At 43.2% G+C, this 16226-nt stretch overlaps 1 protein-coding gene across 4 annotated transcripts in view; it reads right to left on the bottom strand.

Moving 5' to 3' along the window:
• LOC126533501 (HEAT repeat-containing protein 5B) overlaps positions 1-15687 on the bottom strand; it is a 61974-nt gene extending 46287 nt beyond the window's left edge. For 3 of the 4 annotated variants that reach the window (XM_055071936.1, XM_055071938.1, XM_055071939.1), the window contains exons 1-11: positions 15587-15687; positions 14230-14366; positions 13154-13368; positions 11666-11774; positions 10047-10196; positions 8787-8958; positions 7857-8011; positions 4574-4820; positions 3121-3270; positions 1487-1737; positions 752-863 (exon numbers count right to left, since the gene is read on the bottom strand). In XM_055071936.1, coding sequence (XP_054927911.1) covers positions 752-863; positions 1487-1737; positions 3121-3270; positions 4574-4820; positions 7857-8011; positions 8787-8958; positions 10047-10196; positions 11666-11774; positions 13154-13368; positions 14230-14358 — 1690 coding nt within the window. In that variant the 5' untranslated portion in view covers positions 14359-14366; positions 15587-15687. Of the gene's footprint in view, positions 1-751; positions 864-1486; positions 1738-3120; positions 3271-4573; positions 4821-7856; positions 8012-8786; positions 8959-10046; positions 10197-11665; positions 11775-13153; positions 13369-14229; positions 14367-15223; positions 15363-15586 lie in introns of those variants that run through there. The other variant, XM_055071937.2, reaches the window with a different exon arrangement.
• Between the last annotated feature and the right edge of the window lie 539 nt (positions 15688-16226).

Below are 16226 nucleotides of genomic sequence, written 5' to 3'. Positions count from 1 at the left end.
CGATTATTAGCATAACTAAATGAGGTACGTAGAGATAGCATAACTGTGTCATGCAGTTATTATCAACAAGAAGACAGATGATGGCATTTAAGGCTTAGAAACTCTGTCAATTTTCACAGCACTGCCTCATCTACACAAGAAAGCTGATAGTCACAATGATATTGTGTCAACTAGACCAAGTACACTTTACTACCTATGCCAGTGACAGTTTCTGCATAACCAAAAGCGAATAGTGTACTATAGCAAAGCAAGTGAAAAATTTTTTTTTCTTTAGAATGGTTGTTTTTTAATGACTTTCACATTTTACAGTTGCTTTTATTGCACTTGTGAGCTCATCACATGAGCACATTGCGTGAGCTAGAAAATAGTGGCTACGGGGATAATGGCTGTTAACGTCAACAATACGGGCACTTCATTAGCAATTAGTTCAGATGACTTCAAAACTTCTATGTGACACAGATGTCACACTTCATGGCAGAATTGCTTTCTTATACCCATGTCACATGACCATTTTTAATGACTACTCAAAACAATGCTTGCTGAAATCTGCGAGCTCAGAGCTCCATTGCATCAGCTCCATTGATTGAATGGCCATTGCCTGAATTTTCTGTGGCAACTGGTTTCAATGGTTGCTGAAAGTGCGAATGTGACATGGACATCATTGTTCTGGAACATGCAGTGAAGGCACTACAGAGAGATAGCAGAAGGAGGAAAGCAAATGCATGTCAAGTTATCAAATTTGGCAGTTTACCCAATGTCATTACGGCACCCATCATGAGCCAGCCAGCTTGCGTGCGCTGAAGAGACAGTCGGCTGTTCTGCGAAGCGCTTCGCAGCAGGTCTTCAGCCAAGTTGAAGATCATCTGGACATTTACCATGGCAGCTATCACAATGTGCAATACGTCATTCCCATCTTTGTCTACAATAGGGGCACAGATACCATTTTAACATGAATGCATTGTGCACTCGGCACCAGTGAAAATTTGGACGGCATAGCACAGGTTCCAGGACCTGCATTATCATGCACTAATGAATGCTGCTAGCACAGATGTTAAACATAAGCATGACGTGAGATAACTGTAAATTGCAGTACAGAATGAAATGAAGCTCAATACATGGAGAGACGCTTAATGAAAATCAAAGCTGGAGACAAATATACATGCTTATTGCCAATCTGAACTGTATGTATCTAAAGCAAAGCGTGTCATCCTTTATGTTCCAATCAGTTCAACCTGTTCAATCAGCTTAAGTTCAACTTTTGCTGCGAGTACACACCGTATAGCTTTCTTGCTGAACGTTTCGTCCTGTAGAACACCTTTATGTTCTATGTGAATGTTAAACTACCATCGCCTCTTGAATGTAAATTTGGCTGTTACAGAATTTTGTGTTACCAGAATTTTTATATGCAGGTGCTCCCTGCTCTGTTAGGGCTGTTAGCTCAATAAAAGCCAACGGTGCAAGAGAAAAAGGAAATGTCATAGATTACTTTTCCCTTGTTGTGGGGCAGACCCAGCGGCGTGTGACGTGCTGCTCCAAGAAGAGCAGCAAGCGCCGCCGAGTAGCCAGCGATTGCGTCTGGTGACGACTTCATAGACTCCAGCTGGTCGAGGCAGCGATCGAGTAGTGGTGTCAGCTGAGCGGGCACCGCAGTCGCAATGCACCGGAGGCACCATGCCGCCGCCAAGCGTGCGGCTGGGCTGGTGTGAATGAGCACCGACACCACTGTCTCCACCAAGCCTGCAATGGAGCCAGTCATGCATCACTGAACTCTTAAAAACTGCATGCCACTTCCCCTAAGGCAGAGTTTTGGTGCGAAACGTCCTTCGTCATCAAACATGTGCGTACCGGGTATTTTCTTGTCAATAATATTAAGAATGCCAAGACACTCGTGGTATTACTGACAAAAATTGCATGGTGTGCAGTTTAAGAGAAAGAAAGCACACAATATTCACAATGACTGTTGTTGAGTGGTGGAATTAGACTTTAGAGCGTATACAATTTTGAACAGCATAGACCCACTACTTGTGAAGCCCACACCTCCCTCAATAACCTACCTTTTTCTGATATATCATAACTATACAACACATACTTAATTGGAATTTAAGGTCCAAATTCAAAGCAAACGTGCCAAAACAGAGGCTCTTAAACCAACCGAACTGGGGAATTACACTAACTTTTCGTTTCTAGCTCTGCTGAGGATTCCATGTCCATCCATTTCCCCTAAGCCCAAGCATGCCAGGGCCCTATGTGAATATCTGCCCTCAATCAAATGGTTATGCAATGTTTACTACATTCAAATCATGGCGAAAGCAGCCCTCAAACTGCTGTGAAAGGCGTGTCTGCCTTCTCTCAAGCCCGGAGTTGCCGAGTGACAGCGCAAGTCTCAAGTTGAGTCCTATGCTGCCAGTTGGGTCCAGTGATTAATTTTCCATATAGGCAAAGGCTAAGAATACTTGCACAAAAATAATGACCAGGTAAGACTCAGTTGCGAGCAACGGTATGAAGTCTTCTACAGTGCGGCCCATCACAACCTTAGTTGTTCTTGCACTGCAAAACTCTACATAACTAACCTTCCATTATAGTAGTTTGCATCAATGTGCATGTAACATGGCAGATGCATGTTGATTTAATGTAGGTGGATTTACTAGAGTAAAGCATTGGACATTCTGTATGAGTGGCTGGGTTTTAAAAAGTCAAGATCTGTAGTATGTTTAAAAATATTCCTGAGCTTTCTAATCAGCTGAACTCACTGAGCTCTTCGACAAATGTTCTAGAGGTAATTATGAGCAAGGTGTGTAATGTGGTTGTCAGTCCCAGTCACATGGAAGATTCTAGAGTGGAAGTTTTCTTGAATAAGTTTTAAATCACACACTACCGAAAAAAAAAAAAAAAATCTTGTTTAGCATTACAGTTGTACCGTCTCCCACAGCACGTAACATCTAACGCACAGCACAAGACAGTATGAACGGAAACCAACAAGCCTTGTTTATCATACTGCTGAGCACTGCATAATATCGTTATAGCACAATGCTGAAAAAAGAAAAGACAATGACCTATACGTGTTTAGCTTAAAAACAATGAAGCAAATGAAAATGCCAAGTGACATAGCAGAGGCCTTACCTATAGAAGAGTCGGAGAGCGTTGAGACAGCAGTCGTGCCCAGGGTCTCGACCAGGCAGCCAAGTTCTTGCAGGGCGCAGACCAGGATGTGCTGGCTCAGCGCCACTTCCTGCTGGCCGTCCTTGCCACTGTTGTTTTCTAGCACTGCATCTGAAGGGGCAGAAGGACACACAGTGTTCTAAACATTCGCTCTAAAGAGGCACCAAACAGACGACTGCTATCGCAACTTCAAGCAAAAGCCTGTGCACTTTTTTTCTTCTGAAACTAATGAAGTAGTGACGCTATGTACTACTGAATTCCAATGAGGCTCTCAGTTTTAATAGTGTACCTGTGTTTTGTGACAGTCTTTTACTTACTGCACAGATGGGTGGCTCAAACAGGTGGCTCATCAGTGATCGGTTTAATTTAATTTATGGTGATGCTAAATCACAGTGGAAGGCTCTGTCTCAATATCGACCATCTGGTGTTTAACATTGTCTTTAACATGCACCTAAACAGGGTGCACAAGTTTTTTTCTTTAATGGCAACAGCCATTCTACAGACCACAAATGGGTCTTTGCATAAAGTCTTCCTTGTCAGTTGGTGAGTTGAACCCATTATCCCATGTTCAGCAGTGGAATGCTGAAGACACCCGACTACCGAGTAACCACAATCGGTACCAAATGATTTTCTGCAACCATTCGGTGACGCCATTGATTGACAGGGCTTAACACTCAAAAGCAACACAAGAGCTACCAAAGACGTGGTAGTGAAGATCCCCAGAAAAATTTTGACCCCCTGGGGTTCCCTAATGTGCGCCCATGAGCATGTGAGTGTTTTTGCACTTATTTCCCAATTGCAATGTGGCCAAAAAATGGCGTGCATCATGAAATTAAACTCGTAGCAAATTCAAGCTCAGTAAAGGAATGCCAAGTCCACTGAACCACCTCACTGGGTTTCAGTGCTCTCATTAATATGGAATACATCTGCGGTGGAATCATTCTGCTCCTCGTGACGAACTTTGTGGCAGCTGGCAATGCTGGTGGTGACACAGCACTGAAAGAATGTCGTAACTGGAAGGGCATGCTTATCACATAGCACAAACAAGAAACAAAAATAGTGCAAACTGTGACTCAGGGCTTCAACAAGACGTGCAGATGATAGCTTCCACTGGGGTGAGGGATAGGCAATGAGGCAGCATGGAGCAAGATTTTGTTGTTGTAACCACTTGTTACTCAACTCTTACTGCACATCAACAACAACAACAGCAACAAAACTTCGGGGCAACATTAGTCTGCGTAGGATGCACAGCTGCAAACAAGATTTCCTTGCAAGACATGGCTCATGTCGATTTTAGCTTTATTTACATAAAACACGCAGTTCCCTCTAGGTGGTGAACACACAATGAGCAGTATTTTTTAATTGGCTGCCAACAAGGAACCAAACAGCAATTGACTGAACTAATGACGCTCACCTGAATTGAGGTGCTTTACAATGACTTGAACGAGGTCCTTGCAGGCCGCCGCCTGGGCCTTGTCTCCGAGCATCTTCCCCAGCACTGAGCGCAGTGCAAACGAGACGCACTTGCGGCTGTACACGGCATCCACGTGTGTCTGCACAGCACGCGGATGGCCCACCAGCTCCAGCAGGTGGCTCAGCACGGCTGGAAGATGGCGCTCCAACCACAGGCCACCCAGCCGCTGGAACAGGACCACGTATGCCTGCACCAGTAGTCGGGGGAGGAGGAAGGGTGCAGTGGTTGCAGGCTTAATAAACGCACACAGGACGAAAGAAAGCAGAGGACAAATGCTAACTTGCAACTAAAGTCTATCTGGCGTTGACAATACACATTTAAATCTATGAAGAAGCAAGGATGGGGTGCAGACTGCCTCACACCTAAGTAGAAAGATCGCAGTCAATTTGCAGCCACATATATAAACAACCAAATCACAGTCATTTTCCTAGAAAGTGTTCACTGTTGCAAAAAATTATAGCCGATAAAAGCCTTCATATTCCTTCTGCTGTAAATTTCTTCCATTAACTCTCCCACAAGTGTGTCTCCACTTTTACCCAAAATTACCTACTAGCCCAGTGACACATTTGAAGGATATGGTGTGAATAAGGTTGATTCTGATTTCAAGGTGCAGAAGTTTGTTTTGGGTGGGCTAGTTCATGCTGCAGATAATTCATTATACGATACAGCAGGACAAACACTTGAAAGTAGGAATGTCTGAATACCAAAATAGTAAATTTAGAATCAAATCAAGAAAAAAATTTAACATATTGAATCACATATCAGAAACTTTTTCACAGAATTTAAGGCTTACAAATTGTGGGCAAGAAAATACGGTGCTGCCCATGCTCAGGAGTCTACTAGCATTGCATGACAAGAATGTAGCAGGCTATCAGTAACGTAGGTACATAGAAATCAAGATATACAGTACAGTATACTCATATTGAAGGGAACTGCAAATTAGTATGCCAGAACCAAGTATAGCTCAGTTTTAGTATATGAAGGTCTGGAAGATATTATTGCGATACCAATTATATGGACACCCCAGGAGAATTTCCACCATTGTTGTTGGTGTCTCCATGATGTTCTGTATAAAGTCCACGTATGATAACATTGCAACCGTGTATTGTATGCTGTAGGTGCGAGGGAAAGCGTGCGAGGGTGAGCCAAAAAAGGCGGTAGCTGGATGCGGCGGTCTTGTCACGCGTCACCCTGTCACCTAACCAAGACGGCTGCATTCTGGCTAAACTGCGCAGTTAAAACATTGGATGGTGCGGGGAACAAACGATGATGTCAATGACCCCCATGTTGATACTTCAATTACTGTTCTAGCCCTAGGTCTGCCATCTTGGGTGCGTCAAAGAAGGAGCGTTGAAAAGTGCACTTGCAGGTTTTCCATAATGTCCACTGGTCAAGGGTGGAACGTGTTTCTGACATCTTGGCAGAATGCATGGCCTAACGGGCGCACTTAATAGGATGCCAGGGCTTTCTGCATGAGCCTTTGTTTCAAGGTTGGGAAGAACCATATAGTGATGAAGTAAGCGGAATAAAAGCGGTATTTTAGCCTTTTAAACAATAAGTACATCAAGTAGAGTAGTAAAAGCTGCAAAAAATGATAACTTTCAACACAGGTAGCTTGATAACTAGCCTGTCTGTATTTTACCACAGTGCAAACATGGAATGGGTCCCATCTAGCTGTTGGTTAGGAATTTGGATGTTTGAATACACTTCTGTGTGATAACTTTTTCCTGAATAAATGATGATGATGATGATGGCATGGGCAAGTCGGTTAATTTTATTTAGCACTTAACATTTAAACAGCATAAACAACAGGCACAAAAGAGTTCACAAAAATCCATGCGGACAAAATAATGCGTCTGTTTACAATGTTAGGATTTCCTTCGTGCCCACTGTTTGAAATGTTGGACCCACAATTTCAATTCTGTGACGAGAAGTCCAGAAGGCACAGCTATACAATCTGTGCCATGACATGCCCAGTCTCTTCACAGCTGCTGAGCAGTACAAAGGTGTCAGCCTAGATAAGGCAGCTGTGAAAAATCATAAGCCAAATCGCCAGGTATGCTAAGGGATTCACTGGTGGTGACTTCAGCCCACATCTATACATTAGTATAATTTGGCAAATAAATTTCATTTCATGCCCATTGCCCTGTAATAGAGCTTGTCCATATGCAAAATTTGACCACTGCCACAGGTATATGGTGACAATCCCATTGTTGCAAGCCGTACATTTTTGCATAAAGTAAATATAAAAGCTAACAACATCTAAGTTACTCAATGTTATGAGCTACTATCTATATGCAGACTGCACTACTATCTACTACTATTTAGACTACTATCTTTACAAGCAGACTGCACAAAAGCGCTTGCTACTCAGAAAAAGAAATATTTTGCTACTTTCTAGCTACTGTATTTATTTGAAGATAATACGAGGTTTTCCCCCAGGATCTTCAGCCTCGAAGTTAACCTCTGCCTTACACAAGAATTGTGCCTTTAGGTGTGGCTTCACGGCAATGCGAATTTAACCTTATAATGTAGCTTCACGGCAGCACTAATTTTGCCTCGCAGTATGGCTTTACGGCAGCGCGCGACGCTGTGCCGCAAAGCCACACTATAAGGCGAAATTCTCGTTGCCGTGAAGCCACACTTAAAGGCAAAATCGGGATATAACTCGTATTCCGCGCGTTGGAGCTCCCTTCCCCCCCCCCAATTCACGGTCGCCATTTTGCCTTATGGCGGTGCCAGTAATAAATGATGATGATGATGATGGCATGGGCAAGTCGGTTAATTTTATTTAGCACTTAACATTTAAACAGCATAAACAACAGGCACAAAAGAGTTCACAAAAATCCATGCGGACACAATAATGCGTCTGTTTACAGTGCCGTGCCGCAAAGCCACATTATAAGGCGAAATTCGCGTTGCCGTGAAGCCACACTTAAAGGCAAAATCGGGATATAACTCGTATTCCGCGCGTTGGAGCTCCCTTCCACCCCAATTCACGGTCGCCATTTTGCCTTATGGCGGTGCCAGTAATTCAGCCTTTCGACCGATCCCCGCCGAGCCTGAATAATCCGTTTCATAAGTGTAAACCAAAAAGTTCAAACATATCCAGATGTGAAACTTTAGCAGCATGTAGATACAAAATATGTTAAACGGAGCGATATGCACGAAAGGCTTCAAGCCACACATAATCACAAAGATAACCAAGACAGTGAGCTCTCACATGAGTGACGCCAACTCGTATCTCACGGCTGACAGATGAGCCACCCTTGATCATCTCGCCCGCGCTGCCTTTGAGGAAACCGATGCCACCACGAAGGAAACCAGAGGCAAGCAGGCCCAACACCTCATCCAAGCTGGCCAGTCTGTTCTTTCCAACTGCAAAGGTTAGCCACAACCAACCACACGATTAAAGGAAGAGTGAGTACTCAAAGATGACATGAGCCAATGTGTCATGAATAAACGTGGTATATTTGAAGGCAATACATAAAGGGTCCCTCGAGTCCTTGTCCTCTGCTCGCAGTGTAAATTTGTTGCCATGATCTACTAACTCGACCCCACACTTCATTCTTAAAGGAACCCTGAATAAGTATGTTATGTAAGCAGGTAATAGTCATGATAATGTACGGCAACTGCTAGTACTGCACAATGTGTTGCAGGAACCGTGCAAGTTCAGCCAATAGCAATGGTGGCACAAAACACATGAATTGGAGTTCGGTGATACCATTATGGTTTCGGTACTTGCTGCAAAGGTACTTTGTGACTGATCTCAACAACTATGTGGGAAACCGTGCGTTGCACCACTGCGGTTGGGAGTGTAATGCTCCATAGCAAAAAGCAGAAAAGAAACAGCATTATATTATGACAAGGGCTTTGGCGCATTCTTGCAGCAACATAAAGACGAGTGAGTGAGCAGTACCAAGGTGAGAATAAGCACTGAAAAAAAAAAAAAAAGGTACATGCCTGTCACCTGTCTGTTACTGAAAATTTTTGAAAAATCATTGTGACAGAACGCTTTTTCCAGCTGCTACTTGAATACAAGCTTTTTGAACAGACGTGATGTAAAATTTGACTAAAAGGGGCTGATATCAAATCAGTGCTGTTCTAGGATAACTGTGCAGGCGATTTAAGCAATTTGGGTGTATCAACTGACCCTGTGCCTGAGAGGCCTGCTGGGTGATGGCCACCACAGTTCCAAGAAGCCGCGCTACAGTGCAGCGTACTTCATAGTTGGAGCCTTCGAAGGCCCGGAAACAAATGGAGGCCACTGTCTCCAAGTCGCTTGTGTAGAGAAAGGGAGCGTGCCACACCATCTCCAGCAAGCACTGCATAGGAGAGTACAAGGTCATCCTACTTACATAGATGAACACGGCATCTGGCACACAACTTAAGTCAAGCCAAGTCATGTTTGAAACACAGTACTAAGCATTGGTTTGGCAAATCTCTCAGACTCACTCACAAAGTACATTTTTTGCTTAGGACTCACCAGAATTCTACTCAGCCGGCCTATCTCAGATTCCTGGGTCCGTCTGAGCGAGTAAGTCGACTTGTGAGTCAGTTTGGCGACCTATGGTACCGAGTTGTCTAACAGCTTAGAATCCACTGCAGCCAAGGCAAGTGATTTTCTCAGTGATCATCGTAACCATGAACTTAAATGAGCATCCAGCAGGCCAAACCCCGCTTCACAGTGCTCCTTACCTGTGCCCACTGGTCCTCTTTTATTTTTTGCACCGAAGTGTCCAGGACTGGCTGATACACTGCATAAGCAACACTCATTGGCTGACAGAACTGCCTCGGGCAGCGTGACACTGTGAGGGACAAATAGCCGAAGCGCTACACTACATTAACTCTAAGGCTGCTCCGAACTAACCTTCCCACAATACCTGCACTATGTTTAAAAAGATGTTGAAATGATCGACAGTGGTTGAATAAGGGATGTCAATGAAGCCAACGTTTTGACAAGTGAACATGTCTTCAACAAGGGTAACAACTGCTTTCCTTAACAGCATTTACCACTCTCACCCAACCCTAATGGATGAGAATAAGCGGGTGTGTAAGCTGAATGAGGAAAGCAGAGGGTTTAACTACTGGTTTTTCAAGACATAGGGGCAACAAAAATGCAAATGAATGTTTGCGTGCAAAGGCATTTTGTCTTTTTTAGTCTTTCAAGAAAACAGGAAGCCAAACAGGGATACGAAACAGAAAAAAAGACAGAAAACAGTAACACGAAACAACAAACACATGACTATTTGTTCTCTGCATGCCTTTTTGCCTTAATTTTAACAAAAAACGTGGCCAACTCATGCCTAGTCTCTGATCCGTGCTGCATTCTGAACACAGATGGATGCTAGCGCTACATTTTCCCGCCGAGGTAAATTCTAGAAACGCCATACTAGTGGCAGGTGCTTCATACCTTGGCAGCAGCGCAGCGCACAGCCAGCACCCGGTCAGTCATGCAGTGGCGCACGGCCTTGAAGATGTCCTTGTGCACGGGACTCGCTGCCACGCCCATCCCTGCCACCATCTTCTCCATGGTGTGCATTGTCTCGCAGCGTGACTGTGACTGTACCATAGGGAGCACTCTTGAGCACACCAAAGTTCAAAGTGGGCCAAGGACACTGGCCACACCCAGGATTTCATTAGCACAGCATGCAGCTTCCACTAACATGTAAGGAGGCCGCACAGATTTTACCATTGAAAGGTGATGCAGGGGGTTTTGAAAAAGTGCAAAGGCCCTAGTACCTGACTACCAAAAATGTGACAAACAAAAATTGCTAAAGTATGTGCTGTTTATGATGTGCGTGCAACTAACGCACAGTTGTCCCAGATACAACAAATTTCTTTTGAAGTTTTGGTCGGCCAGTAGTCCTATACACAAAGGCCTGTCGTTACACCAAGGCCTGTCGTTACACAAAGGCAGTCTTTGAGGGCAAACTCTGGTGCTATGTTCAAAGGACCGCAATCAGACTACAGAAATCTACAAGGCAAGGAGTTCTATCCTTGTTGAGCTATTTAATAGACAACTAGCCCATGATTAATGATGCAATTAATGACAACGAATTCAAAAATTAGGAACAATGCAGAAATGAGCATTCATGCTGCTTGCCTGACTCTACTTCTGTCCTCACCTTCGAATTTATACTTAGTGATCTTCATTAGTAGAGAAATGAGTATAAATGGCTGCTGTATGCTTTACCTATGTGTTACGACTTACTTAACCAACAGAACACTCCAAGAAGAAGAAATGCAGAAAAGAGTAACACTGCCCACTGAAAAACATCATACACAGGACACAGTAATTGACCTGTGACAACTGATTGGAAGCCATTGCATGAGAAGAAGTAGAATGCCGAATATGTGAGCCAAACAAACAGTTTCGGGAACATAATTTCTCAATTATTCAATCATTTGCAGTCCCTAAATCAAGTGATTCAGTTAACTTTCTTCAAAGGCCTGTGTGAGGCACTAGGCAATATAAGAATGACTTGATGGACAAAGGAAAATATATGTAAATTAATAATAACAAAATATTCTGCATTAACAATACGAGAAATACATAAACATAAAGCAAGATAAATATTATAGAGAGGCAACGTGTGTAGCAGTGAACACCAAGAACACAAAATCAGACATGTAAGAGCTGATAAAATATTTGTAGCTGCAGCAGCAGCATAGCAAAATGAAACAAAGGCAAACAATAAGAAACAAGTGCTAAATGTCACAAGCAACAAAATAAACTGCACACAACAAGCGAAAGACAAGCAGCTACATGATATTGTTCCACGACACGTCTGTTTAGATGGTGACCAAACTTTCAGCATATGTATTAACAACTAATTATCATTACTTCTGCTGCTTCCGTGGTGTGGGCCAGACCAAGACGTTTTCCGAGTTTCAAAATCTTTTATGGCACGAAGCAAAGAAACGAAGATGTGCATATACTACAAGTGCAAATACTGCAGTTAAACAAACTCAATCATCAAAACAGAAATGCTTTTTCTTCACAGGTGTGGGAAAAAACAGCGATCCTACCTCAGCATTCCTAAGCGACTTCAGCAGAATGTGGACTGTGTCTTCGTAGCTGCGGCCCATCATCCGACCCAACTTCTCGTACATAGCACCCGTGCTTGTAATGGCGGCCCTTGAAAGATAATGACATGTGGCACCACATTTATTATGGGCATCAGGAGAAGTTTCTGATTAGGATTGGTGCAGCTGACGCAGTGCGAACAGTGAACCACTCATGTGCTTCAGCTGATACACGTCACAGTTACATCACTTAATTGAAACTCCTTCCTGAAAAGCACAGCCATCCGTGACTGCTCTCTGCAGTTTCCAGTGTTTCAGACCAGACCATAAAACATGGAAGAGAAGTACTCAAACAAATAGATGCTGAAGTATGCATAGCAGCTAGACCTCTGAGGAGCGCTTCACATTCGACTAGTAAGGTAAACATTTCGTATTACTCACTGTGTGACGATTGTACGGATGACAAGTAATCCTACAGACACAAATAAAAAGTGTGAAACAAGAACAGGAACAAACATATAGTATTCATATTGTGCATATTCCCATCATATGTAAAGCATGCCAGTGATGTTTTCAAACCCAGCTGTATGACGTCATTGCAACATCTGCCAAGAAATTCGATGAAATGATACAAGCTTTCTTAAATAATTTTGCCTGGTATATTAACACAGGAAGTCTAACTAGATATCATTATTAGCGACAGTACCCATGCTTGTGTCATAACATGTCTGCTGTGCGATCCTTCACCATCTCTTCTATAGGTGTGCAAAGAAGCCATTACTCTAGGAGGAGGCTTTGCAATGGGCACTCCTATCTAAATACAAGTGAACAGAGAAGTTGTTTCATATGGCATTCACTTAACCAAATTCGATGAGCTTTACTGCATTTAAAGGAAGTTCAATTTACTGTATCACCATTCTGTAAACTGCACCTATTGGAACATCTAAAGCAAAGAAAATTTATGTATTACACACTGCCCTGATATGTATCGATAATTTATAAACAGAAGTTTTTGCAAAACCCCCATAAAGAAGCTGTGAACACAACCTGTGAACCAATACATCATACGTGTTTCCTTGAAGCACTCTAGTAGATGCAGTTTACAGAATTGCAATATCTGTTTTTGTGCAGAGTTATCAAATCTGAAACATTGTGCTTCAACAACAACCACAAAAAAAGAAGAAATATGCTTACCAAATTTAGACAATCTTTGAAAAAATCTGCAGCCATAAATCAATATGCTGCTTCCTACAATGTACTATATAATTTTTCTCTCTCTCTGAAATACTACAACAAATTTAATTCATATATTCATATCAGTTCAGGCATAGTCTAAAGAGAGCACTTCTGCATTTCACATGTTTTTGAATCAGGAAATCAGACTTGAACCCAAGCTAAAGCTCTGTCTTAAAGCATTACTGATTTGAAAACTTGGGCAATCCATTATGATCACAGTGGGTTTGTGCTAGAGAAGAAAGGTGAGGCACTCACAGGCGAGCAGGCAAATAGCTGGGCGAATCATCTCGGTTGCGCAGGATGTCATTGCACTGGTTGACGGCATCAAACAGCAAAAAAGTGTCTCCAACGCTAAACAGGGTTGCCAGGCACCGGCCCAGCATCCGACGCGTTGGGGGACCAGGCGAACCCTCACGCATCTGCCGCACAAGTTGCTCCACCAGCTGTTTTTGGCATTGCTTGATGTCCGACTAGCCGCAAAAGAAGCAAAGTAAAAGCGTGTCATGGGATATTTGCATTAAGCGAGACAAGGAACATGAGCACATCGATACGTGACCAGTTTTGTACCGTACATGACAAATTACGCAATGTGTGCACATGATGTACGATCCTAGTAACATTCATTTCCAGCAATCTCATATACCTATGATGCATCTGCCAAGCTGCATTTCTTACCATTTGCTAGACTAAAGAAAGTGCATTAATTTGCTCCATTCTTTACGATGCCAGGTTCTTTTTTTTCATCCCGCTACCTCAAACTGTCATTTCGCAAGTACACAAAAGAGGCGCTGTATGTGAGAGAAGTCAAGAAGTGAACATGGCATACATAGATGATTTGAATTAGGTCAGTGCCATCTTCAGCTGGTAATAAAAAGCTTTTTCTCCCAGCCACTTCAACCTTTCCGATCGTAAACATCAGATAATGATGACACAGAAATGTAATTTAAAATAATTTTGTCTTTTATCTCTAATAAATGCTCTCATGCTAATACGTTCTGAAATTGTGATCTCTATGCATGACATTATTGAGTCAGCAAACTACACAACGATCACTCGGACAAGTGAAGAAGCACATGGAAGTAGAAACTCAGTGCCATCATCATGTAAGAATCCAAGCCTTTTGATATGGATGAGATGATCATCAAGTGAAACTAAAATTACCTGTATCTTGCATGTAACATGCAAGATACAAGCATTGACAGGCAACCGTGCTTCACTTTAAGAATTACTCTACAGTTATTGAAGTGAGTCCCACAATGGTAACGGCAGAATGCTCAAACACTGCAAAACGCAGGGTGCTTTACAAGGGCTGGTGGAGAGCACCAAGATACCTTTTGTGCAGCCACAAGCACTTTGTCCAGGAAACGTAGCCATTCAAAGACAAAGACTGGTCGCTTGACTTCAGGAAGTTGTGCCAGGACCTCTTCATTGAGGGTAAGGCTGTGAGACAGTTCCATCATCTTGAATTCTGCGAAGCGAAAGCAGCAGCAGTTTTTAAAGCTTGAGTGCGGTAACAGCACGTTTGCCACTATTGAACAAATATTTCTTCAGCCAGCTAATATCTGCATGCTCAACGTACAAGCCACCTTAAGATATATTCGTTTTTCCAGTGGCAATAAACGGGGCAAGAAAGCTGCATGGTTTGGTAGCACTTCCGCCACCTTCAACATACAGTTTCGAATGGTGATATTGGCGTACGCCAGAGTTAATCACTACAGCTTTAAGTGCACTTCGGCCAAGTCATACACACAGCTTCGAATGGCGATACCGAAAGTATGTTCCGAGTGCGGTGGCCATTGCAAATACATCGACACTGCGTTAACTGAAAGCGACGACATTGAGACATCGACGACACGCCAATGAAGCGCAAGCTAGCAGACGAGCACATTGATTTGCATTCGGCAACAGTTCCGGGATTCCTTTCCTTTTTTTTTTCTTCTTTTTTAAGGCCACTGACAATTACGACTCACAATGAGCAGGTTAGCGGCGACATCGCCCGAAAAGAGCTGTCAAATATCTACCGCTTGCTTCCGAGTCCTACCGATCAATTCCGCGCGGACATGCAGCGAACAAGCAAGCTCAGCAGACTATCCTACTCAAGAACAGCCTACAAATAACGTCTGGCCAGATGCAGGATGTACTTATAATAGCTACCTGGGCTATGAGGCCAAATTTAAGGAAATATATTCTCGACATCCGGCAAGAGCATGCGCTAAGCTCGGTTCGAATCGTACGATCCGTGGCCAACATGCAGAGACCTCGCACTTATTACGATCATCGTGCTGAAAGCATGCAACTACGACCGCATATATGACGCCTTCTTACGCCTTTGCTAAAATTCAGTGGGCGTCTTCGCATCTCAGGTGTGACGATTCGCTCTGCTTTCGAGAAACGATTTTCTCCTCTCACGAACTTCACGAGTATTCACAAACGTTGGTGTCCACGATGGCTATAAAGAGTCAAAATAACGGCGCCAGCGGACACTCGGCAATCCTCTGGCTAACGTTTGCGAGAATTTTGTTTGTTTATTAATGTCACACATGCAGACGACTACCATCTGTGATAAGCAACTCGAACGTCAACTAACAAAATCGTTGTTTATAATCCAGGCAATTTGTTCTAGCTTTCATCTAAGTTCCCGAAACAAATACAAGCTATGCGGTAGCAATGACTGTCAACGAGACATACCTTTTATAGAGGTAGTAAAATTAAAATTGCAACAATTAAACTAAACGGTACAGCAAGCTAGCAACTTAAGGAGTCCATTTTTGCTTGGGACGGTACATGGCTTCCCGTCGTGCAAAACGTTCAAATCTATAATAATGGCGCTAGTGTTCAATTTTGTATTTACGGGGTCCTGTTCGGCGTGTTCGAAAATAGATTTTGCGCTGCTCACCGCTGCACTGTTCTCGCTCAAAATTTGCAGAACGATCAAATTTTGGCGTTTACTTTTTTTAGTAAGACACTTGGCAGAGTTAGTTGCCTGGTTTTCAAGAAAAAAGGGCGAATTTGCCTGCGATTATGGGAATTCAAGCTGCTGCCGCGACGGCGCAAGCACAAACTTGTTTCGCCGCCTGCCGTCAGCTGCAGAAAACAGCGTTTCAGAGAGGGCAGTACATAGAGTTTGACTACTAACTTAACTCTATGGTGGTCACCATTAAAATATGCTTGAATATGATCCCTAGCATATTGCTTCCTACAATTTTTGTAGGAAACTCTATGGTCCCTAGAACATATGCCCTAGCGTATTGGCTAGTTTCACCGTCCGCCGACGGGAGCGAGGACTGTTGTTGAATGACGGTGGCGCTGCTACCAGTAACTCTACAAT

The sequence above is a fragment of the Dermacentor andersoni genome, chromosome 7 (genome assembly GCF_023375885.2).
Source record: "Dermacentor andersoni chromosome 7, qqDerAnde1_hic_scaffold, whole genome shotgun sequence".
NCBI lineage: Eukaryota > Metazoa > Arthropoda > Arachnida > Ixodida > Ixodidae > Dermacentor > Dermacentor andersoni.
This window is presented reverse-complemented; position numbering and strand designations above follow the sequence as displayed.